The sequence below is a fragment of the Vulpes lagopus genome, chromosome 3, assembly GCF_018345385.1.
Source record: "Vulpes lagopus strain Blue_001 chromosome 3, ASM1834538v1, whole genome shotgun sequence".
Taxonomy (NCBI): Eukaryota; Metazoa; Chordata; class Mammalia; order Carnivora; family Canidae; genus Vulpes; species Vulpes lagopus.
The window spans coordinates 96,703,110-96,727,926 of NC_054826.1; the positions used below are offsets into that span (position 1 = coordinate 96,703,110).

General features: G+C 47.8%; 1 protein-coding gene across 8 annotated transcripts in view; it reads right to left on the minus strand.

The window, feature by feature from the left end:
* Positions 1-24,817, minus strand: part of CUX1 (cut like homeobox 1) — a 363,660-nt gene that overhangs the window by 285,676 nt on the left and 53,167 nt on the right. Inside the window, exon 1 of one of the 8 annotated variants that reach the window (XM_041747107.1) lies at positions 718-987. The exons of the other annotated variants lie outside the window; for them this stretch is intronic. Coding sequence (XP_041603041.1) covers positions 718-819 — 102 coding nt within the window. The 5' untranslated portion in view covers positions 820-987. Of the gene's footprint in view, positions 1-717; positions 988-24,817 lie in introns of those variants that run through there. 8 annotated transcript variants of the gene reach the window in all.

Sequence of the window (24,817 nt, forward strand, 5' to 3'; positions counted from 1 at the left end):
CATGGGCTAGGATTCAAGAACAGATGTCAAAGCTACTGCAAAAAAGAGGGAAACACTGTACATTTTGATAGACCACATTTGAAACACATCCCAGTCGAGTGAAGGCAAGAGAAAAAAAAGAGCAACCAAAACCAATGTGGTGATGCGGGGACGGAGACGGAGAAGAGAGAGCAATCGCAGATAAGCAGAAGGCTTTTCAAAAATATAAACAATCTGGTAAGGAGGAGGACTTAGACAGCTATATTTAAGCAGCAGCAGAAGAAGTTATAAAAGGAGGCTTCAAGAGAGGGGACCAACGCCAATATTGAAATATGACAGAAAAAGTAGAGTCGATGTTTTGTTCCCATCGCCTGCAGATGCAGAATACATGGAGAAAAACAAGAGCACAGACTGCTTTCAAGGAGGACCCTACTTCCTGGGAGGGGTGTCACCTGGTCAGCCAGGACCACTGGACACTGGGGGCACAGAGGTGACTAGGTGGCCCGGCCCTGATCCCTGCCTTTCCATCCACGGAGACCAGTGTGGGGACGGTGGGGGCATGCTGTGGGAGACACGCAAGAGCACCCGGTCTGGTAGGTCCTGGGGTCCCAACATGTCCCTCTCGTTGGAGTCCAGCCCAGCCTGATGCCAAGGAGCCCCATGGGTACATCCGTCAGAAAGCCCGACTCAGAAGTACTCAGCCCAGGGCAGGTCCCTGATGGAAGGCACCAAACCCACCTTTGTCACGGAGCCACGGGGCCAGGGCTCTTGGGGGGACTTGCTGGCAGTCGGGGATCCTCCAGGGGCCTGCCACACTCCCTTCCCCATCGGTGTAGACATATGCAGGTCCACATGAGAAACCACTAGGGGTCCCCAAATTAAACACCGCACCACCACCCGCCACCACAGAAACAGACTGGCACAGCGAGGACAGGCTGCGCTTGCCTGACCCCAGGTCCGGTTGGTCAGGCTTAGGACTCACGATCTTTGATCGGGTCCCCTGCAAAACCACCACTGAGTCCTTCTGCAGGACATAAGGGCTTTCTAAGGTTGTCGGGACAACACAGAGAAGACACAGCTATTAAACATAAGCCAAATACTGTTTTATTATCTACCCAGCCTGCCTATTCTCAAAGTGTCAAATATAATGACACATTAACAAGAGAATTTAATGGGTTTAGGGGAGGTGGTGGTGGGGGCCTAAAATACAGAGCCCTCAGTCCCTGAGTCACCAATCACTTGTAAAAAAAAAAAAAGAGAGAGAGAGAGAGCATGTAGAATCCTCACATCCAAAAAGCACTAAAAACTCACAAAGGTTGGGGGGAACCCAAATAAACAAAAAGCAAAAAACTGGGAACCAACTGAAGTGTCCAATAAGAGAGCATTGGCATATCCACTCAAGGATTATTCAGCAATAGTTTAAAAAAAGTCCCACATGAAGTAGGAGATGGAATGATCTTCAAGATATATTTAAGCAAAAACTGCAAAGTGCAAAAACAATGCTTATATTGTTTGAAAGGGTATCTATACATATGTACCCTTGCATAAGCTTTGATTGTCTCCAGAAAGACACAAAAGATACTTGTAACTGCTTGGCTCTGAGAAGGTATGGTGGGGGGTGCAGGAACCGGCCCTTCAGCACAAACATAACCCTCAGAGAACATGGGTTTGGACATGGGTTTGGAGGCAGAATTTTTTATAGTGCAATCCCATAAATGTATTTTCTCTTCCTTATGATTTCCTTAATAACATTTTCTTTTCTTTAGCTTAGTTTAATGCAGGAATACAGTATATAACATGTGTAACATACAAACTACGAGTTAATCATGTTACTTGTTGGGCTTCCAATCAACAGTAGGTTCTGAGTAGTTAAGTTTTGGGGGGAGTCAAAAGTTACATGCATAATTTTTTTGACTATGCCAGGGGTCAGCACCCCTAACCTTCACTGTTCAAGGGACAAGTGTACATCTTTTGACTATGTGAGCCATGCGCGTGTAATTACCTAATTGGAAAAACTGTACTATATGTTAATTTCTTAAATCCTGCTAACGTGAATACAGATTTACATACAGAAATATATCTTACATCATGTATCCCATACATGCGTGTTCATGGTCTCTATGTCCACCTGCCCAGGAGCAAAGGCCTGGAATAGATGACCTCTTGACTCGCTCTGGTAATTCAAAAAGTGAGGCTAGCCCGTCCTTTGTCAAAACAACAGCTGTTTCTTGCACAACGCGCTGCGCGCTGGCCAGTCTCCCAGCTGATGAACAAGGAGGCGGCGGCCAGTTACAGAAAACACCACTCACCCAGGCCAGAACTTTCCCAGGGAAGGGCAGAGGAGGGCGTCCCCTCAAAACGATTTAGAAATATTGTCCCGCTGGAAACATCTCTGAGTCCTAGGTCCGAAGTGACGGGGAGTCGGCAGGGCTGGCAGCAAACCCGCAGGCTCTGAACACACAGGCACTTCCAACTAGGCCAAAAGGGGTGGGAATTGTGCTGGGAAAGTGTCTTACAAGAACAGGCACCTGGATGCAGGAACTGCAATCAATTTTTGTTCACAGTCATCAAGTAATGACCAATGCCAGGAGGTGACGAGGTCCAGAGCAAGACTAGTCAGTGGCTTCAGAGCCGAGTCTCCCCGTGCATAGGTACACTGCTTCTAGTGAGACCCAGGGGCTGCCAAAGATTTGGGGACGCCTGAAATCCCACTTTCTTCACCGATCAGAATTTCTGGGACACTTTTCCTCCATTTTTTGACAGATCCTCAAAAGGCAAAGCTCCTAACATTTTAACTTTCTCTCCTAACATTTTAACTTTCTCTCTGCCTGAACTCCAGACTCAACCAAGTGTTGAAGACATATGAAAACACAGAAAATAGAAAGTGACAATAATTGCCTGTTTAAGAAGGAAATTCTCCTAAGGAAAACAAAGCTTAAGCACGTCAATGATCAGTTTGAAACTGCTCACCTCAGGACGCCTGGGTGGCTCAGTGGTTGAGCATCTGCCTTTGGCTCAGGGCGTGATCCCGGGATCCAGGATCGAGTTCCATATCGGGCTCCTGGCGGGGAGCTTGCTTCTCCCTCTGCCTGTGTCTCTGCCTCTCTCTCTCTCTCTCTCTCTCTCTCTCTCTCTCTCCCTCTCTCTCTCTCTCTCTCTCTCTCATGAATAAATAAATAAAATATTAAAAAAAAAAAAGAAAAGAAAAGAAACTGCTCACCTTTAGAGTATGTGTGTCAGCTGTTTTGTACTGATGTGGGGATACCTGTGGAGTGTCTGTGAGGCTCCTTCCCTAAAGCCCCCAGGCCAGGCCTGCCTCACCTCTCTGCTCCTTCTCCCCCAGCACCCTTGGGCTGGCCAGAAATGTACCTGGCCAACTGCTTCAGCAAAGCAAGGAAAGTATTCTCTACTTATTGTCTGTAACCTTAAACCAAAGAGTGAGTTCATCTGGTGTTTCTTTCAGGCTTACCTGTCAAACTAATCAAATAGAAAATCTTGAATACGAATTCAAAATGGCTTTATCAGTGAAACCATGAGGACTCAAACAAAATAAGGAAAGGCACCCCCAGTTTCTGTAAGGGGCAGTCCCTGGGGCTTTTTCTGCTTTGTTTCCAACAACAGGGGTCAAGTGGCCAAATGAAGCTGCTCTGGCTGGACAGAGTCGTTCATGTCCACCACCACCCCCCCAAGTGGCCCAAGCCCACCTTCCAGCCTCCTGCCACATCCCCAGCCCAAATGCCCATCCCCTATGCAGGACATCTGAAGACCCTTCAGACAGTGCCCTTGGAAAAGTCTGGCTTGGAATCCGGGCTTCACCTTGGCTGTAACCTGTGTGGTTTTGGTCAAATGACATTCCCTCTCTGGAGATAACTAAGATAAAGCATGTTCAATTTGTGGCATGGGACGTGCTCCATCAAGAGAGTTTTTCTGTACTATCAGAGCCACGCGCTTGACCTCAGGCCTGAACTCCATCTGCCACCCAGGCCAGGGGCGCCAGGGATGTACAGATGAATCAGAAGCTGACTCTGACGTCCAGGTGCCCACAGTCCTGCCGAAGAAGCAGGCATGACAGGGCACCAGGACAGAAGGGATCCAGCCAGGGGAACAAAAACAGAGGTTTCAAAGGGGAAAACAGAACTTCCAGCAAGACTTCCAAGTTTTCTCAAAAGGTACCTATCTCGGCTGGGGCTTATGAGTGGGTCACCCTTGATCCCCATTATCTTCCTCCTCCTTCCCCTCCTCCCTCTCCTTCCCCAGGGCTCACAGAGTCCCTGGCACAACCCGTGAGGTAAGCGCTGTGGGAGACCAAGAACAGGGCTCAGAGGAACCAGGAGCCTGGTCAGCCCTCTCCCCTGGGGCGGGGGTAGCAGAGACACAGGAGGAACACGCCAACATGGAAATAAGTTCAAATGGAAACATACAGTCCACTTCCCCAAACATGTCCACCAAAAGTGACCAAGATATCTACCATAAGAGGACAGTATGTGTGCTCCACACATTTGCTCCATATACACGAGATGCCTCTAGGAGACTCCACAAGTACAAGGTACGGGTACCACTCCCTATCCTGGGAGAAGAATGGACAAGCAGGCCAGTGGCCAGCAGGGAGGTCCTCTTCCCTTCTTCCCTTCATACCTTTTGAATTCTGAGCACTGACTGTAATGACTTCTGCTAAAAAGTATACATTTATCTTTCCAAATCTTGTTTTTTCCCTGTAATGGGAAGCAGGCTTTGATAGACAGATAAGGACCACTGACTATCTGCCCCCTCATTCTCAGAATGGTGCTCCCCACAGAGCTGCAGGAAGTGCATTTTGTTCCACTGCTGGGTGTGTGCACTGACAAAGGGTGATATTTAAAGGAGAACCTTGCAGAACACACGAAGAGAACACTACCACTTTCGCTTACTTTCTAAGTTTAGGTAGAGGACTGAGGCTGACCCCACGTGTCCCAAGTGCCCTTTGCAGACATCTGGTCCTCACTCATCACTTTCCCGCTCATGATCCTTGATTTCACCACAAGTCCCACCAAGGTCTGGGTCACAGCTACAGTAGTCATGTAATGGCAGCTGGGGGCCAGCAGTGAGTACTCCCACTCGGGAAGCAGTACTTGCCACAGAGTGAGATGGAACTCCAGCAGAGACCCCACCCACTGAGGGGCAGTGGATGAACTGAATGAGAAAAACAGCACAGCTAAAGGCAGGAAAGCCGGGATCCTGGAGTTGTACGGGAGCTGCAGGAGTGCAGCTTGATGCAAGATTTAGACACCCAGCATTCCCTGGGGGTTTCAATTAGCACAGAGCAGGGGGAGCTGTAAGGACAGCCAGGACATGCAAACACCTTCTACAAGAGGCAAGAGGGAAGACATGCCATGGCACGGCCCAGATCTGAGCTTGTTCACTCCCTGCTCAGAGCCTCCAATGGCTTCCTAGGGGGCCTCAGATGACAGGGCACAATGGCCTTCCTCTGCTGTCCCCAGGGGTTGGGTCCACTCCTTGTCCTCGAACTTTCAGCACCAGCTGTTCCCTCTGCTTGGAGGCCTGTCCCTGTTCCCCTCCATCAAACCATCAGATCAACTGAATACCACTTCCCCGACCCCATCCCCTTCTACCCCCACCCTGGAAGAGACTGTAAGGTGAGTGAGCCCAGCTCCCTGAACCGTGCCTTGTGGCAGCGACCCCAGTTTGCAATTCCATATTCACGGACAAGTGTGTGAGTTCAGTGTGTCTCCCCATGGGCTGGAAGTTCCAAAGGGCCTGCCTTTTGCTTGCCTCAGAATTCCCACGTCAGCACGTCACTCGGTGCTGGGGCACATCATACGTAGGCAGTCAATATTTGCTAAGTGAAAGAATAAGCTTAAAAAAAGAAGAAAGAAAAAAAAAGAAAAAGAAAGGCAAAATATACCAGGAGAGAGGACAAATTTAACAACTCTGCAAGGCTTCCATTTGGAAAGAGAGATGGCTGCAAGCACAGAGGCCCTGAGTGGCAGAGAATGTTCTAGAACAGTTCAGGAGACTGTGGGGGCTGAGGGGGTGGAGGGGGGTCAGGCTGACAGAGCCGGCAGCTTCTTGAAAGGCAAGATGGATGGGAAAGGATGCAGGGAGGCCTGGAGGAGACCCACACTCCCCTCTTGCTCAGCCTCCAAGGATCCTGGGTCGAGCCCTAGAATAGTACCATCTTATAAGAATCAGGATCATTTGCCCAAGAGGGCCTCCTCCCTGCTGGAGCCACTCTGGCAAGCTCTCATAGCAGCCCAGGAAGCAACTTTCATCAGAGCTCCAGCTGAAGAATGCGGAACGGGCACACAGGGGTGGGGAAAGTCTATCCTGACAGTACTTCGGGGGTAAACAGGCAGCAGCAAAAGCATACACGGGCTTCTCTGTGGAGGCTCTTCCCCTGACTGTGAAACGGGCCCCCAGAAGGGGACTCCAGGAGGGATTCTGGGAGGGAGTGCTCTTCTCAGGGCAGGGAAAGCACTCTCTAGGAGCACCATGTACAGAGCCCAGCTCCTGGCAGGGGCTCAGTAAACGCCAGCCAGGGAGGAACGTGAGCTCTCTCAGTTAAGCACAACCAGCGGCTCTCTGACTCCAGGAAAAAAGAAGGGGGCATGTGAACAAGTAAGGGACTGCCTATAGTTCAGGTTTCTAGCTCCCCGGGGTCTGGGTCAGAAATGCTGTGTGCTCCAGCCCTTGCTGAGGTCTCCAGGCAATGCAGTTCGTTTTCTCCCACCTTGGAGATCAGAGTCCAAGGAGCAGGACACAGCCTCCTGGCCAGATCCCCAGAGCACATGGCTAGACTCCCAGCACAAGGGTGGGCCCTGCTGTCCAGCACCCCCGGAGAAAGACAGAATCTCTGAGGCTGGGGATGGGGAGGAGGTGCCCGTGGGGCAGGGTGCTGGGGGACTGGTGTGCATATGGACCTGCCGGCTCTGCGACCAGCCGAGCTCTCTAACCTGAAGTGGGGACACTGATACACATCTCACGGGGCTGTCATGAGGATTAAACAGGATAAAATACCCACTACAATGACTATGGTAGTTTCTCCTCTCTCCCGATTCAAGCGGATCCCACCTCATATAAAGATTATTCCCTTGTGCTCCTTTCACTCTGAAGATGGTATCGGTCATTTACTTTTAATTTATGTGTGTATGTATGTATGTATTGGTTGTTTAATACATACTCAATATTTCCCCAGTTCTGGGACGTGACCTGGGATTAATTCCTAATCTAGGAAATTCAAAAAACTTGCTGCCTGTTGCAGCTCTGGCTGAAGGCTACACCCCCGGGGACAGCGGGGATGGGAGAGAACCGAGGTGCGGCCAAGATGCCTCAGTGTCTACTTTTAAGCAGAATTTTGAATCAAGTGAAAGCGTTACTGGCTCAGAAAATAAAAAGTGCATAAAAAACAAATACGTCGGCCTAACAAAGGCTGTGAGTACAAAAGTTCTCAAACCAACCTCTTTCGTGAACTCCTCGGGATCGAGAAATTTCAACAGAGAACCAAGATTTTGTTTTTTTGTTGTTTTGCACCCCATTGCAAACCCACTAGGCAAAGACAAAAATGCCAGATGTATCCAACAAGCACGGCGCTACATAGAATACTTGCCAGACTCTCATTTAAACAGTGAGACGTGAGAGACGGCGTCTCGGTGATGCATAATGAAACATAGATGGATCTGAGCACCGGCGGTGGGGAGGAGGCCCGCGGGGCCGGCGCTGGTTGCAGAGAAGATGGAGGGACACCTTCCACCCGAACAAGGAGGTTCTGCTTTACACATTGACCAAGCCAGGGGAAACTGCGGATATCTGCCCAGTTTTGAGCTATAAAAATGCCTGTTTCCTAAGTAGCCTTCTTTACCGCTCCTCTCTTTGGCTGTATCACGAAACAAAACTAAATTCTGCCCACCCACCTTCACTTTTTAGACACACATGGCCCCAAATGGCAGGAGAGCTTGCCCCCTCTCTTCTTGGACTTCTCCAGAGAGCCCAAGGAAGCCTCCTTCCTCCTCTCCCAGCCCTTCCACCTTGTTCTTGTTGTCTCGTTATCTCTTTTCTTAGGCTCACTACTGCTTTTTCCCGGGGCTTGTTCCGAGGGCCTCCTCGGCTGAGTGCCTTCATCTTCTGCCTCCTCTGAGGTCCCCCAGGCCACAGCACTGGGGACCAAGGAGTGCTGCTGAGGTCCCACCTATTGGCACCCTCCCCCCCGCCCCCAACCTGTGGGCCTCGGAATGATTTTGAAAGAGATGCAGCCACAGGAGCTTTGCTAATCCCATGTCACAGATGAGGAGACTGAGGCTGGGCAAGTAAGTGACTCGCCCAGGCTAAAAAATGCCTAGGAAATAGCTCCCTCAACTCCCTGACTTCTGTTGTTCTTCCTACACTTAGTACACATCAGGAGGCGTATTTTAAAACCAAGTGAGACCTTGTCACAATTTTACAACACCCACGGAGGTTTGGCCTGGGGGTTTATTGTCTAGTTCGAGGGTACTGCCCCACTGCTCTGGCTGCGGGACAGGAGATTGGGTGGGTGTCAGAGCAGACACCCCGAACCCCCCATAACTGCATTTGGAATACAGAGAGATCTTTAGCAGGCGGGCCTGTCAACCAAGTAATTGGACCCAGGGACCAATTAATTGAAGGAGGGGGGTGAGTGGGAACTGCCCTATCCACAGCAGCCACTAGCCACATGTGCCTACGTCCACTGAAATTAGAGATTCAGTTTCTCCATTGCAGTAGCCACATTTCGAGGGCCAGAGGCAACTACACTTGATGACACAAGAACCATTCCATCAATGCATTACACAGTGCTGGTCTAGAATGACTCTCTGGGTTCTGAGGGGGATGCTATTCACTGTTACAAAACTGACATTTAACGGACTAATGAAACTGACGGATAGCTGGTGGGATTTGCCCCAAGTGCACCACAAAAGGGTCAGGGGTCGACCTGAGATCTGAATCCAGACTTGGAAGACCATCTCCATGGAAGCTGAAGCTCTCTGCAGTAAACCACATGGGGGCCCCTTCCCCAAGCCCCAGCTTAATACAGTTGACTTTCTCCAGCAAGTAGGAGGGAAGGTCACAGGCTAAAAATGAAGCAGGGACAGGAAAAACGTGTTTTAATCTCAAAAAATAATTACGCCGCTGCCAGAAGGAATAACTCTGATCTCATCTATGCTGGTAAACGTTTTCCTCCTAAAGTATTTGTTTCAGAAATAAAGCCTTTAATTTGAATGCTTTAGGAGCCAAAATTTCTGTCTGTTGAAAATATTTGTTTCTATTGTTTGGCAGGAATCAATTTGTTAGGGCACCAGCCACTCTGGCAACGGTTCCCTTCCACTTCTCTGGGAAAATGCTTGGCGGCAAAGCCATCCACCACCCTGCAGCTCTCATTCTCTCTCTCTCTCTCTCTCTCTCTCTCTCTCTGTTTGGGCTATCCTGGCCACAAACATCTGCAGGCAGACACAGGCTGTGCATCAAGCCAACCAGCTAGTGCTTGTGTGCTGGGATGGAGTTGCTTTGAGGGTTATTAGGAGAATACGACTGGGCTTGGTAAAGAATCAGCTGAATTCGATGATCAAAATCAGAGCCCATTTCATTTAATTATTTTGTGAGTAGAAGAGGACTTGTCACCCAATAGTAGGTGATTTTTCCACACTGCCCTGTCTTTTATGACACAGATGAGGTCTAGGAAGCAAGCAGCTGGAGAATTTCCAGGTGACCAGGCTCCATCCTGGCTACAATAACTAGGTCACCAAGACACCCTGAGCCTTGGTTTGCTCATCTGTAAAATATACCACCTACCCTGGCTCACAGGATTGCTCGAAAACTGCATCGCAGAAAAGAATAAGAAAATCTCTTATAAGCTGAAAAGGTTCCACAAAAAATGGTAGCTCTTACTCTCTTCTGCAAGGGTAAAGTATCCTCCAACTTCCTCACTTGAGCCTTTTTTTGTATGCTATGGGGGTGGAGGGGGGGCGCTGAAGAGACAGATCATGAAAGTTAAAAGCTATCACAGTTATAGGTGAAGTGCTAATAACTTCATTTTGAAACTGTCAGGTTGGGTTTTTTTTAAATCACAGCTGTGGCTTGCACTAGAACTCTACCTGTAGCTGTGCTCCCTTCTCACATTTTAATTAGCAAATAAAACTCCCAAAAAGCTCTCAAAATGTTTTTTTGCCTGGAATTTAGAAGGAAAAGTTACAAGATGCCAAAGCAGCTCCCAGGGAAAACCAAACCAGTAAGAGGCATCTATCAACAACGCAGAGCAGCATCACTGGAGCTGCATATGTCAGGCCAAGAGATGCCACCTCAGAGCCAGCTTTGATTTTATTTTTGCAGTTAATTTTCAAGATTTTTGGTGCCATGTTCAGCGAGCAAGGTTTATAACATCCCACCATTGGCTGAGAGCTACTGCCAGCCAGATGGCCCAGCAGAATGACACTCGTATGGCAGAGAATGTGAATGTCGCTTGTGATTCCTACACTCTTTCCTGGCACCAGTGCTGCTGGCCACTGTCAGGAAATCTGGGTGCTGGGCACCAACAGGTGACAAGACACAAGGGCTCCCAGTCCCTAGGGCAGAAATGTATGTGACTTTAAGGAGGCCATTTAAATCCTCAGAGTTTCACCTCTAGCTGTGCTAGAGGTATGGGATACCCAGAGAAGAAAAAGAGCTGCTCCATGTACTGCCCTGGAAGTGCTGCCACCAGTCTGCACACTGGAATGATGACTCCGGTCATCAGCTGCACTTCATCCTGTCCAGGGAACCTTCTGGAAAATAGCTGAAGAGAGGCTTTAACTCAGACTTTATAAAGCCAGCTAAAGAGCTTTTGCTAACTATCTAACACACACAATTGATAAGCACAATTACAACAAACTACTAGTAACTATACTATACAGTGGGGTTCTGATACCCAAAAGCAGCACGCTTAGTTAGCCAGGGCAGCTCCCAACGCCCTCCCAACTCTGAACAGTCCCCTCCTCCATCCCACAGCTTGACTCCATGGTCTCCTCAAGGCCACATGGGGTGCAAGGGAATGGTTCTTTTAAGATTTATTTTAGGGGGGCATGAGCAGGGAGAAGAGGGAATCCCAAGCAGATTCCTGCAGAGCAGGGAGCCCGAAATGGGACTCGATCCCAGGACCCCAAGATCATGACCTGAATCAAAACTAAGAGTCAGACGCTTAACCAACCAAGCTACCCAGGAGCCCCAGGAATGGCTCTTAAGGCAGGAAGTTAATGCCAATTACAAAGCATTCTGATCTCTCTGTAACCGTTCCAAGTTCAGGTTCTCGGCACCTGTTTTTCCCTGATTCCATGTGTCATTTCTTAATTGCACAGACACCACTTGTTTCGGCCTTTGGAATGACATTTCCCTGTACCTGTACCCCCATGCTCCTGGTTCTCTCTATGGGTTGTGCCTCTTGTGACTTCTCGAGGGACAAAGGGGACAACAGGGTTCTAGTTTGGGGACAAATGACAGCTCCCAGTAAAGTGTGATCTAGAAAAGGACACATCCGACCCCACTGGCCCTCTCAGTGATATCAGCCAAAGGCCCAGACACCAGGACAACGCCAGGAAGACAGACACCAGAAAGCAGCTCTGCCCAAGTGGCCCCACTTAAACTCTCTGGCAATTTCTCTGCCCATGACACTGCATCACAGGCAGAAGGCCACAGGCAGTGATGTACCAGCAGCAGCCAGGGTCCTTCCGTGCCAGTAAATACTTGATTCTGCTAAGCTAATGTAAATACAAAGGAAATAATGCCACAGATCCACAATGATAATCAAGATCTTCAATGATCACAAGCAAAATCAATTATATTCTGTATACTCTACTAATTCTTTGGAAAGCACAGCAACATATTCATTTTATCAAGATTTGCAATAAGAGCTGAGACAAAAGAGGATTTGCTGGTTTACCACTAACCTACTCCCATCCCTAAGGGCCTGCTTAGTGGGTTTCACAGGGTGACTATACACCTGTATTGTACTTAAACTGTTACATATCACCAAGCACAAAAACCCAGCACATCTGGCTGCAGGGGAAAGGCCTGGCCTGGGGGAGGTCCAATGGGATCCAACGGGAAGAACCCACCTGTATCTGAAAGACTCTGAGAAGAAAGGCTACGACCAGTTTCAGGGACAGCTAGATCGAGTTCACACACTTACGTGAGACAAGGGCCACAGGAAACCCAAGGCTTCACTCCCAGGGTACACTACACAGCCCAAATGCTCCAGGAAACTGCTATCCTCCCACCCAGGCACTTGGTCAACCAACTACCCACTCATCAGATGAGTTCCCAAGCTCTTTGCAGGAAAGACCAGGCACAAAAGGGCCAACACACTGCCCTGGTGCACCGACTGGACTATGTAAGGCAGGCAGATCGCTGCAGAACAGGGTCCCTGACGGCCTGGGAGCTGAGAGGGAGAGAAGTGACTTCCTGGTGGCAGGATCTAAGGTGGCCTTGAGGAATGGGGCTGACTTTGGAAGAGGATTCCAGGAGGCCTAGAGTGGGCAGAGGCAAGAAAAACAGCTGTATCTAGTGTTCAAGGACCCACATTTCATGTCCCTCGTTGTACTAAGCACCACTGTGATTCTACAACGTGTTCATTATAGCCCTTCCACCCATGCACGAGGACACCATGGTAAAGGTCACCTGACTAAGAAGAGCGGGGCAGCAAGATCGTCCCAAAAAGTGCAACAGGCTTGGGGCTGACATGGGGACGCTGGGCTCTGAGGGCACCGAGGGTATGGACTCTAGGGCTCCTTCCTCTTGTAAAGTTCCATGATGGGGTCAATCGGGGGCAGGGGTGGTGCCCTCATGTTGTTGGCACCGGGTCCACTTTGAGGAAAGAACAAGTCTGGAGGGGGTTTGAGGGCCAAAGCCCTCTGTTATTTACTGGGTCACTAAGAAAGGTAGGAGGTGGATCTAGAACAGACTAGGGGCACCTCACCAGGCCCCGAATGTGTGTCTGACTCTGTGCTGAGTCAGTATGTTGCTGCTTCTCCAGGCTATTAGTAGTGATCAAGGCAGTTCTTTGGAAAGATCCACGGGGAGAAACGAACTGGCGCGGGGGTTGGGGGCGCCCAAGAGCAGGCCCTGCAGTTCAGCCAAGGGGCCATGAGCCACAGGGCAGGGTCGCGGAGGGCGAAAGACATCCAGCCCCCAATGCTTGTGGAGCAGACACCCAGTGAAGTCTGCGATGAGACCAAGAAAAAAAAAAAAAAAGAAGAAGAAAAAGAAGAAAAAAAAGAAGAAGAAGAAACAATTATCTCTCAATTAATCCTGAATCAGCTTCAGTGGATAAAGTAAATACAGGAAGCAGTCCCAAGAAGAGAAAATAGGATATACTAAAATGGAATTAGGAGCCTTGCACTGAAGAGCCCTGGAGACTTGGCCCGGCCCAGCTGCTGCCAGCTTATGCTTATGTACCCACTCCCAACACCCTCCCCCAAACCCAGCTTTAAATGCTCATGGGGGTCCCAGAGCCAATCAGCATTGGACCTGTCAAATCTGACTGCTGGAATAAAAATGGAAAGGCCGAGTGGCAGCCGTAACATGGAATTTCCTTGTTTTTATTAGTTTAAGGCTCTTAAAGAGTAACTTTTACATTGGGGAAAACTTTTCAAATATGTACTACTTGAAACTTAGATCCAGTTACTTCTCACATGTTTTCAATCACTCTGCTTGCCAATTTTACTAGTTATCAAAAGACATTTGTGGTTTAAAGCAGGGGAATGGGCTTCCCCCTCCCAATACATCTGCCCTTCCCGGGGTGACCTCACCCTGCTGGATCCCTATGCCGGCCAGCTGCCAGAGAGGCCTGACGGGCCAGTGTGGAGTGTGCTACTGGATCTCACAGCTGGAGGAGGGGGAAGGATGGCTTATTTTGCAGCACTGGCACTGCAGTGACACCTGGGTATGGATTTTTTTTTTTTAAATAGAAACTGGTAACATCCAGCTTTTTGCATTATTATTGCTACACAGATGTATCCAGGAACACCAGTTGGTAACTCAACTTTCAATGCCTACAGCTAAACCTACAGAGGCCTAGGGATGATAATAAGCTAGTCTTGCTACATGCTGGCTGTTATTCAACACCAAAGCTGGGTGTCCAAAGAATAAAACTGTTCACGATGACCCGTGTGGGGGGGGTGGTGTTAAGATTTTACTTATTTATTTGGCAGAGAGAGCAAGCATGAGGGGTGGGGGAGAGCAGTAGGCAGAAAGAGAGGGAGAAGCAGGCTCCCTGCCAAGCAGGGAACCCAATGCGGGGCTGACCCCAGGACCCCAGCATCATGACCTGAGCTGAAGGCAGATGCTTGACCCACTGAGCCACCAAGGGTGCCCCCCCACCACGTGATCTTTAAACCGTCAAAACTGCATGTACCTCACTCCTTCACTGTTGGAAATCTTCTAATTAACTAAGCACTAATTTCCAAATACTTCATCCAGAGCCCCTTGCTCTGTGCCCGCTATGTTAACTGAACACACCCTAGAGCAGCAACGTTTTCAAGGGTGGCAAACCACAGATGTCTCCTACCAAATGATGTACAGCTCCGTGCTGTCGCCAAGAGGACAGAGATGGGCAGAGGAAGTTCAAAACCTCATTAAGAACTGAATGAGGGATCCCTGGGTGGCGCAGCGGTTTGGCGCCTGCCTTTGGCCCAGGGCGCGATCCTGGAGACCTGGGATCGAATCCCACGTCGGGCTTCCGGTGCATGGAGCCTGCTTCTCCCTCTGCCTATGTCTCTGCCTCTCTCTCTCTCTCTCTCTCTCTGTGACTATCATAAATAAATAAAAATTTTTTAAAAAATTAAAAAAAAAAAAAGAACTGAATGAAACACACACAGGTGTCCTAAATAGTTCACTTGACAGAAATCCAGAGCAAGGCCTAATAAGACGAGAAGCATGGCTGCAAGGAGGCTGGCTGCCCCTCCTGGGCACTTGGTACTCTACCCTTGGTAGCAGGTGCACGACTTAAAGCCCCTCCACGTGTGCTCAGGGGTCCCCTGGGAAGCCAGGCTGCCTCTTCACAGGGCTTGCTTGCCAGCCTTCTGCACGAAGGACAAATAATACTGACTTCCCATAAGTGGGTATTTGAGGAAGGCAAATGGTACCAGTCTGTACATTTCTGGTTTGAAGATGTACCTTCCCCATAAACACAAAGAGGCAAACAGACCCTCTAAAGTGGAAAAACTTCAGATGTAGTTTGTTCGGGACAGGCTCCAAATTTCCACCATAAACGTTTATTTTTATCGAGCTGATTTTTTTTTTTTTTTCATTTGAAACCTGTTAATTCCATGACTGAGAATTTGTCAAGTTTCAGACTGGAATTAATTTTAGCAACCACTTTATACCAAAAATATTAGTAGATGTAGCTGTGTAACTGGCCTGCTTCGCACACTGTCATTGAGAAGTCTGCGTGTTCACATTCCTTTCAGATAGTGTGGTTCACGCCGATAAAGCAGAGTTTTGAGGTTGGTGAGTTCCACCTCCTCCCAAGGAGCACATGGAGCCAGGGAAGCAAGGCTAGCCATCTGCTCGGTTGCCTTTTCTATGCAAAGCTGACTATGGCGTTTCTCTGTCCCTTCCCCACTCAGGGTGGGGACTGTCACTGCACATACCCATTTGCCTTCCAACAAATGCAGACGAATTACACACCTATTCAGGGTGGGACACTGTCCCCACAGTGACTGGTGTGTCTTTATTCTCACACCTGCCCACTTGCTGACCCTCTTCTCGACCTTCACCCTCACAAACAACTGTGTTGGCCCAGAAGGCCACTGGCATGAGTTAGAGCAAGCTCCAAGTCAAGAGGTTGTCAGCTATAGTCTTCTCTCCCAAGATAGATATCTTGCTTCATTTTATTGGTGACACAAGAAAACGCAGCCCCTGAATTGGCAGTAACCTGTCTTCACACATATGGCTACCAGTGACACCACCACAATCAGGCAACAGCAATCTCTCTTTTTTTTAAAAAAGATTTTATTTCTTTATGCATGAGAGACACACAGAGAGAGGCAGAGACATAAGTAGAAGGAGAAGCAGGCTCCCTTCAGGGAGCCTGATACGGGACTTGGTCCCAGGACCCTGGGATCACGACCTGAGCCAAAGGCAGATGCTCAACCACTGAGCCACCCAGGTGCTCCAAGAGTAACCACTTCTGTGCCAATTCTGCCTAAAAACTCAATCTCAGTGATATCCCTTAGAGGGGTCCTCTGACCTCCAGATTACCACAGAGAGACACTCAAGTTCCACTGAGGGGATCCGAATTTCAGGGGCCTCCATCCTTCTTCCCCTAGAATTGTAAGAATATGGGCTCTTCTTCCCACTCAGAGGCTGAGCCCAGCCCTTTCCTGGGGCGGTCACCCAGCGAGGCTTATCGAAACTTCTCCCCATGGTTAAACAAATGTTCTGTGCTATATAGGTGAGAACACCCCCATCACAGCAATTTCAAAGCCTCAAGTTCCTCTTCTCCAAATTTAATCCAAAGCCAACAGCCCCAGTCTCCTCTTCCTGCCATTCCAGTCCTCAAAGAGCAGCCAAAACCCAGGGCCAGACTTACCCCAACTACCAGGCTCCAATGGCTTTCCCATTGGGATCCCCACTGCAGCTTCTAATGGGGTGGCCTCACTGATTAGTTCCACCTTTTCCTGCACATCTCCAGGAAAGGCATTTCTCATGTAACTTCTAAAATGTCCAGCATCTAAAGAAGCTGGAAAGCTGACTGTGGCTCAGCTGGGGATGGGCACTTGGTTCATACGGCTCAGCAAGGCCACCATCTGGGCACTTTGGTGGCCAGCTACTCTTCACGCATGGGCAGTATCAGGACACAGCCTGGGGAAGCACGCTCTTGGGCTATAGGGACCACATTTTAGTTTAACAATCAAACCGAGGTCCTCGTCTTCAGGGCTCTTAGTTCAAGAGACATCCTTCAGGAGCCACAAAATGCTTAAATGCTTTCCCTCCCCAGCAGCACTGTTCCTCATGGTATGATTTAACCATGAGAGTTTTATTTAAGACCAGCACTAAAGCATGCCGTGACTTATGAATCTGAGGGCCTTCAAAAGTCCAAAAATGGCTCTGTACTTGATTCTGTATCACCGAAGCACTTCCAGTCTTTAAAGCCTGGGCCATAATTCATGTAGTGCTACAGAACTGAATGAAATTCTGGTCACACCTTGCATAACTTTCTGTAGCATCAGAATACCTCTAGACTTGTTAGCTAATTAAAACACACACACACACACACACACACACACACACACGGCATTTTCCTACCTGGCAACCTCACCATGGTGATGAGGCACCGTACCTGTGCAACCTCTTAAGTGTGCAAACCACAGACATAGGCCCAAACAGCAGCATGGACTTTGGAGCAAAGAATTTGCCATTTATTTACAACATCTCCAAAGCGTTTCAGGCTCTAACTTGAATATATATTTCGCACAGTACCAAAACTTTTAAATATCCACAAGAAGATTTCATTTTTATAGGCAATAAACATTAAATCTAAAGGACTGGAACATAAAAAGTGTTTTAATACCATATAAATCACCTTTCCCTAGACAGACTAAATCTCCGAAGGTTTTAAGGACTGCAATATAAATTTTTATGGCAAATTATCTACATAGAAATTATCTGCATGAGATGCACTTTCATCCCTCTTTCTCATTTACATATAGTACTGACAATCTTTTCCATCCCAACAGCCAATCCAGTTTGGGGACTCAAGTGTACAGAGGGAATACAAGAGCTCAAGCCAGGTGGGGATCTCCCCTTCCTTCTTTCGGCCCATCATCTCCATTTGATGCAACCAGGTCTTGTCCATTCTTCTGCAAAAGTCTCTGGCTAACCCACAGCTCAAATGGGTATAGCTGCCCCAACAACAAAGGGAACATTCGCAGGCCATGCCCCAGACAAGCTTCCTACCAATACCAAGCTTCTCTCGGGCTAGTGGCCAGCCTGCTTGATGTCACTGGAAGCAGTGGTTCTAACTTTCTATGCAAGGCAAGTATGTGGCACATGGTTTTGTTTTCTAGGTGAAGATTTTAAAAGGAATCCCAGTCCAAGTAAAAATCGGAGGACCTTTCCCATCAGAGAGGAAAGAAAATATGATCATGTTCTCAACCAACATTTTATTATATCAGTGAGCTACAGAATTTACGACCTGCCCCGCTTCCCCTCTCCCCCCACCCCATACAAGGAGATGGAGTCTTAGTTTCTGGTGACAGAACAAGAAAAAGTAGCAAACATGCCTGCGTTCTGGCCTATCAATCTGAGCCAGCCATCTGAAGAAGGAAAAAGAGGTTTCTGGAAATATTCTCCCTGTTGGTTTTACCCATATAATAAATATTAAAGTTAATTTTTTGCGCCTTTCATCTAGGATAGTTTTAGGCTCTTTAATAGTCTAAAAATTTATATACAGCTCTCCTTCATAGTCTTGCAGGGCCTAATTAAACAAAAATAGATCTAGCACCACAGAATTCTGCACAAGAAATGAGAAGGAAGAAGCATTTTGGCAAAGGGGCACCAATTTTAACGGACTCTAGCTTGGATGTATAAGCATTAACAACAGACTGATGGGAAGGGAAAGTTTTCAATTAAACAGTCATTTCTCATGAAATAAAACCCACATAGATTTTTAGGCTACATATAACATAGTAATGATGAGTCCATTTCCTCTGGCTCATTACAAAGTTTTCTTGCCAAAGTGGCAATTTCTGCCCTGGACGTCTAAATGAGGGTAATTAGAAGCCTACAGTAAATTTTGAAAAATGGAACCACCAGAAGACACTCTGGATTATGGTACCACTAACACTCTGCTTTGCAAGGTAACATTTTCTCTCCAGATTAAAAAACACTTGATGCCAACTAACAGCGGCTTGTGTAATCTTATTTAAAATGTGTTAAAGCATCATACCACTTCACCAAATGGGAGAAAAAGGAGCAATACTAAAGCCTAAAATGAAAAGAATCTGACCAACAAACTGTTTCCAAGGTGTTGTTTTCTCAACAAGTCCACCGTGCTCTGTCTGCCATCCATCAGCTCAGAGCAAGGAAAGGGACAGAACGTGGACAGCCTCACCATTTAAACTTGGGAGAGATGCTCCTGGGATCTGCCTCATTCAATGAGCATCTAGTGAGCCCCTCGCCTCTGGTGTGTCCCTTTGTGGGGAAAAAAGGCTAAAATGGGCACTGCCCCTACTACATGGGGCTTCCAGTCTACGATCTGTGTGAAGCCAAACAAGGCACCCGGCTCTTTAACAGCGGCAGCCACAAGGCCTTTCAAGGACCTCACTTTAACATTTATGGACACTATGCAAACGGAAGACACAACGGGGAAAAAAAATGAGCAGATGTTCTCCATACAGAAATTCAACACCAAAAAAAAAAAAAGAAAGAAAGAAAAGAAAAAAGAAAAAAGAAATTCAACACCTACACCAACTAGTTTAAAACCCAAAATGTCACAATTTCTTTGAATTGACAAGGGAAAATAAAAATGAAGGACTACTGCCCCAAATTTAATATTTGACGCCAACAGCCCCAAATTTGGGATTCAAATGCCACCATCTCCCTGTTCATCCTGCCCACTGTCTGTGGCACATGGCATGTTCTGTGTGGTCTTCCTGACCTACTAAGCCCAGCTCCTAGAAGACAGAGGTTGTCTTGCTTATCCTTGGACTCCCCACAGCACCTAGTGCAGGTCAGAAGTCCACGCCCATCATTAACTGATTCTTCCTCCAATCTGCACTCTCTCTGGAGCTCGTTCTCAACAGCCGACTTCCCTGGGTTGGAGTTCTAAATAAATGATTAAACAAAGTGTGTCTACATCTGATAGTTAGTTAAACATCTTTGAGAACAGAGTCACAGGACCTGGAGTGATTCTAAAAAGATTCCTCCCATAGGAGAATGTTCAAAACACGATACAAAAACATTTTTAAAAAATAGCAAAAAAAAGTTCTGCTAGGTGATCTAACACTAAGAATTAAGGCATCCTACTTAAGTGACAAAAAAAAAAAAAAAGAGTCGAAAATAAGCAAGTGGCAGCTTAAGCAATGTCAAACCACACTTCAGAAATAAAAAAGATCTCATGCTAACAGGTCAAGTGAGGAAGGACAGAGAATGCAGTAATCACAGCCATGGAGAGGTCTGAGGTTAACCTGGCCAGTTCAGTAAGTATGTAAGGATTTAAAAACTCAAATAAATGCTATTCAGAAAATAGGAAAGTAGATTTGTGTTCTGGCAGTGAGAGAAGATACACAAAGCAGGTTCAAGCTGCTATTTTTCCAGCCAGACTTTATATACATTTCATAAATATGAAGGGACCCTCCATTTTTCCCCATACTAACCCACAGAAGCAGCAACTCAAAATCATAAGGCACGTGCATTGCTCTGATCCTAAGAAATCTAGTGCAGGGCTCTCTGCCAGGTACTCTGTACCCTCCAGCCCTGACTCCTGCCCAGGATAGAAAGGCTCGGCTGTCCAGTCCAGTTGGACCCAAGGCAGGAGGGAGAGGGGGTGGGGGCCAGAGCCCTCTTGCCAGTCTGCTCTGACCCCCAAGCTCTCTTCTCATTTTGGTCACTGTCTTGGATTTTATTACCTCTGAAAGTGAAGTCCTGCCCTTTCTCCAACCAGTGGCCGCTTACCCCACTGTGCCAGTATGGGTTTCCCGCTCCAAACCTACACACTCTTTAGGTCTCTGCCAACTTCAGGGCTCCTCATGCCTGTCTGCTAACCTGTATCAGGCTGCCCTGGTGCTAAAACTAAAACCTATTCTTCGGTAACCCCATGTTTCCCCTAGCACCCTCTTCTTCCAGTCTTTTCCTGCCACTGGCTTCCCCCCGCCCCCTCAGATCATTTGGGACACCCCACCACACATCAGAAGAAATGGTTCTGCTTTCAGGACAGCCATGTCTGCTACAAAAGCCCCCGTATCCCATCTAAGCTGAGCAGGGGTAGGAAAGCTTGGAACACCAGAAAACAGAGCATCTCACATCACTATTTATTTTAAAGGAGAGTTACGGCATCCTGCATGCAACCAGCAATATGATGTCTACAATTGCAGGGTTCCTTCTAAGAAATTATTTCCCGAACACTTCATGTGCACTGAATGTTTCAGGAAGAGGATGAAGTGGTTACTCAAGTCTATTCTATGAATCCTTTAAAGCTTAAAGTAAACAAAAAAAACAAACAAACAAAAACAAACAAACAAAAAAACCCCACTAACAACAATCCAAAAACTAAAGGAGAGGGAAGAATGAAACCCAAAAGCTAACGTGCACCTAAAGACAAAGTTGTGGTACAGAGATAAAGGCACCAGAATTAGAGGAAGGAGGTGCCTCTTCCACACCCATCCTCAGATTCTCTCCTGAGCATTGGTTTCCTAATCTGCAAAATAAGAATGATACCAAGTTTTAGGAGACAAGGTTTTGTGAGAACTTACCTTATTTGGTGAATCTGAATAGCCACATCCTATGAATGAGATCTCTGGGAGAAAAGAAGGACAGAGCCTCATTTGCTCTATCCTCCAGTTTAGGAGGCATGATTTCCACAGTGAAAAGAGATTCAGGAAAAAAAAAAAAAAAAAAAAAAGAGGTTCAGGCTGACAATACAGATGGGGAGAAGGACAGTATAGAACTAAGTGTCAAATACATTATTTATAAGTAAACAGGAATATAGAGGTGTGTAAATCTGATAGCAAACATGGATTTAGTTTAATAGTCAATGGAATTAAATGAGATGGAGCACAGTACCAGGCAGCAAGGAAAACATGTAAAAATGGTTAGTGAACTTACTGCCCCTCAGTGCATTTTAGCCTGGAGGTCCCTAAATTCAACTATTTTATACATCACAGTTCCTTAGCATTGAATGTGTTCTCCTGGAGTGAGCATCCCATGACTGCTGAGCTGCATGTAAACCAAAAAACACCTAAGAACTGAAAGGGGCTAAGTAAAGTCAAGGTCATTGTCATTGCCAGATGACACCCTGTGTAATTTCAGTTTTTCAATCCCTGGGTACTAAAAGTAAGAAATGCCACTGGAGAACGAATCCTGGAGGAAGACGCAGTTTTAGTGGCTCGTACCCACAGTGGTTGTGGATTCGGCCCTGTCCAATGGCTCCTCCTGGAGGCCCTCTTCAGGGCTAGGAGGCATCCTTGGCCAGGTATTTATGCAGGTGATCCCAGGGCCGATGCCAGTGTCCTAGGTGGCTCTCTCCCTCTTTGTCAACACATAATTCAGAAGGGAACAGGCAGAGGAGAGATGGTGCCAGCACCTCCACCACAATGGTCAGGATCTCCCTTCCAGAATCTTCCATTAACGGAGCTCCTTTAAAGCCTCCCTTCCAGCATCCACCAGGAGGTGACTCCCAGCAGTGCTTGGACCCCATTCACAGGAACGTCTATTCTCGGGCAGAGCTGCTTTCCCAGATCAATGCTTGGGATGGGGTGGGGGATGCACTGTAGCTGAGTCCTGAGGGGTCCTTTTGTCACCATGGAGCAGCATTAAACCTGGCAGGCCAGAAAACATGTGAGTTCTCAGGCTGCCTCCAAATCGCAACGAAGCAAATGTGACCCAGAGCCAGTGGGGGGAAAGGGATAAGAGTGGCCGTGTGGGGCCTCCGACAAAGGCCAGAGCCCATCTGACACCACCTCTTTACCCCGGCACTGTATTCTCAGGGACAAAATCTAACTTCAGCCAGGCTGGGGTGGATACAAAAGAACAGGACTTTACAAATATGCGGTGCCTGAGGTGACCCTCACAGGGGACTGTAAGTTTTCAGTGGGCGGGGAGGGGGCGGGACCTGTTGAGACCCCCTCCTACCGAATGTACTGAGTGAACAGAAAAGTCAGCAGCACGAAAGGCCAGCACCCCTTTCAAGAAGTCCCAGCAGGCACTGAGGCTGGGACTGACACAAGGCCAGGCTTGCTGCGGCACAGATATTCAGATCTATCAGGAGACAGGAGAGGCCTGGGGAACTTCACCTGCCATTCCCAGAATGTCTTCCTGGGGGACAAGGGGGGACAAGGGGGGACACACAGGGACCCTGGAGCCAGAACTGCCACCTGCGCCTCCCTTTCCTCCTCGTGAGGACTGACCGAGTTGGAAGATATGAAGAGCTCAGAACAGTACCCAGCACGCAGAGGAAATATTCCATAAGCGTAAACTGTCCTTATTCTTGGAGCCAGCAATCTCATCAGAAAGAGCCAGGCAAAATATCCTTGGAAAACACAGATTATCTACTGGCTAATTCACAAGATGCAAAGAGGAAATCTGGACAGCACTGAGCCGAGGCTTGAAGGACATGGGAACTCCGGGGTCCTGGCTGGCTTTCCTCTTCCTCTCTGGCCCGCAGAAGGAATGCCTCTCCCATGGCGTCCACCCGAAGACCTCTAGACCCTTCTACTGACTGTCACCATTGACTAGGCACTCTCATCTCTGCCCAACCACCATGCTGGGGGATGTGGGCACTCGCCTCATGCCCCCTTCTGGCCGGAAACCCTCCCTGAGCAGGGTACCCCTGTACCTGAACCTATTAATGCTCCTCGGGAGACCGGAAGATTTCTCCCCAGCTCCAGCCAAAGGAAACAGACCTCAAAACGTTGGCCACATGAAAGGCTTGTGTGTAAAAATAATTCAGTTCAACAAATATTTCCGCTACATGCAAATCACAGAACCAGGAGCTATGGAAGGCACACAGAGACAGAAGAGGAAGCTGGTGCTTCAAGTGCTGAAACCCAGCAAGGAAGTAAAGAGACCAGGGTGGGGGGAATGCTCCAGAGAAGAGCCTTCTGCAGCTCTGGCACCACCACAAGTAGGCAGAAGTGGAGCCCAGGATTCCAGAAGGCAAGGGGGGAAACAGCTTCAAATCACTGAAGATCTCATTAGAACAAATCCCCTGTTTATCCAACATCTGTGGTGTCACTGTGTAAATATCCATTAAAGTGCCAAATCAAGTATTAAGCACTTCTGTGCTAAAGTCAATGTTCTATAATGCACAGGACTTTGCAAAAAGAAGGGGGAGAAAAGGACATTAAACAGACTTAACTGTAATCCATGAAATTGACAATCACGTGCGTCTCTGTCTCAAAGCCCCGCCTATTAGCTTCTGCACTCTACAGGAAGCCTGCTTCCCCAGGTACTTTGCACGGGATCCTGGGCGGATGGCAGGTGCAACACTCACCTGCCCTGGGGAGGGAAGGGATTTAAACAATCACCTGTCCAAAACTGCACCAGGTCTCCCAGATGAGCAGCCCCCCCACCCCAGTACCCCTCTCCCCCACCCCAAGCACAATGCCTTCCCCACCCAGTCTACAAACTGGCACTGTGGCAATTACTGGAGAGAAAAAAGCATGTATCAAATCGTAGGAGAAGAAGAGCAAGGAGTTCTAGAATCAGATTCTTTCTGAGAAGCCATCAAGAGGACTCTTAACTACAGATAAGACAAGAGATCTCAAGGTCTGTGGCGGGGGACTCCATCTCCCTGAATTTCTCAAGAGCATCTGGCACGCTGTGGGGGCTCTCTAACATGGGCTAATAAAAGCACAACAATAAACAGAAGTAGCCTTCTGAACTAAAGCCAACTTTGTCTGCATGTACATATTATAGAAATCTCATGCAAGCCAACAATTTCTATATTATGCTAGTTTCATCCCAATATAATTTCAATAGCTCTATTGTAAACAGAAGTTACTGGCAGGGTTCTGATTAAAAAGATGGCAACATTCCGCATTCAGACCGTGTGACAGACTCGCCCCATAATATAAATAACTTGATTAAAAAAAAATCAGGGTGATGAGAACCACTCCTACACACAAAAAACCGGTGAGATATG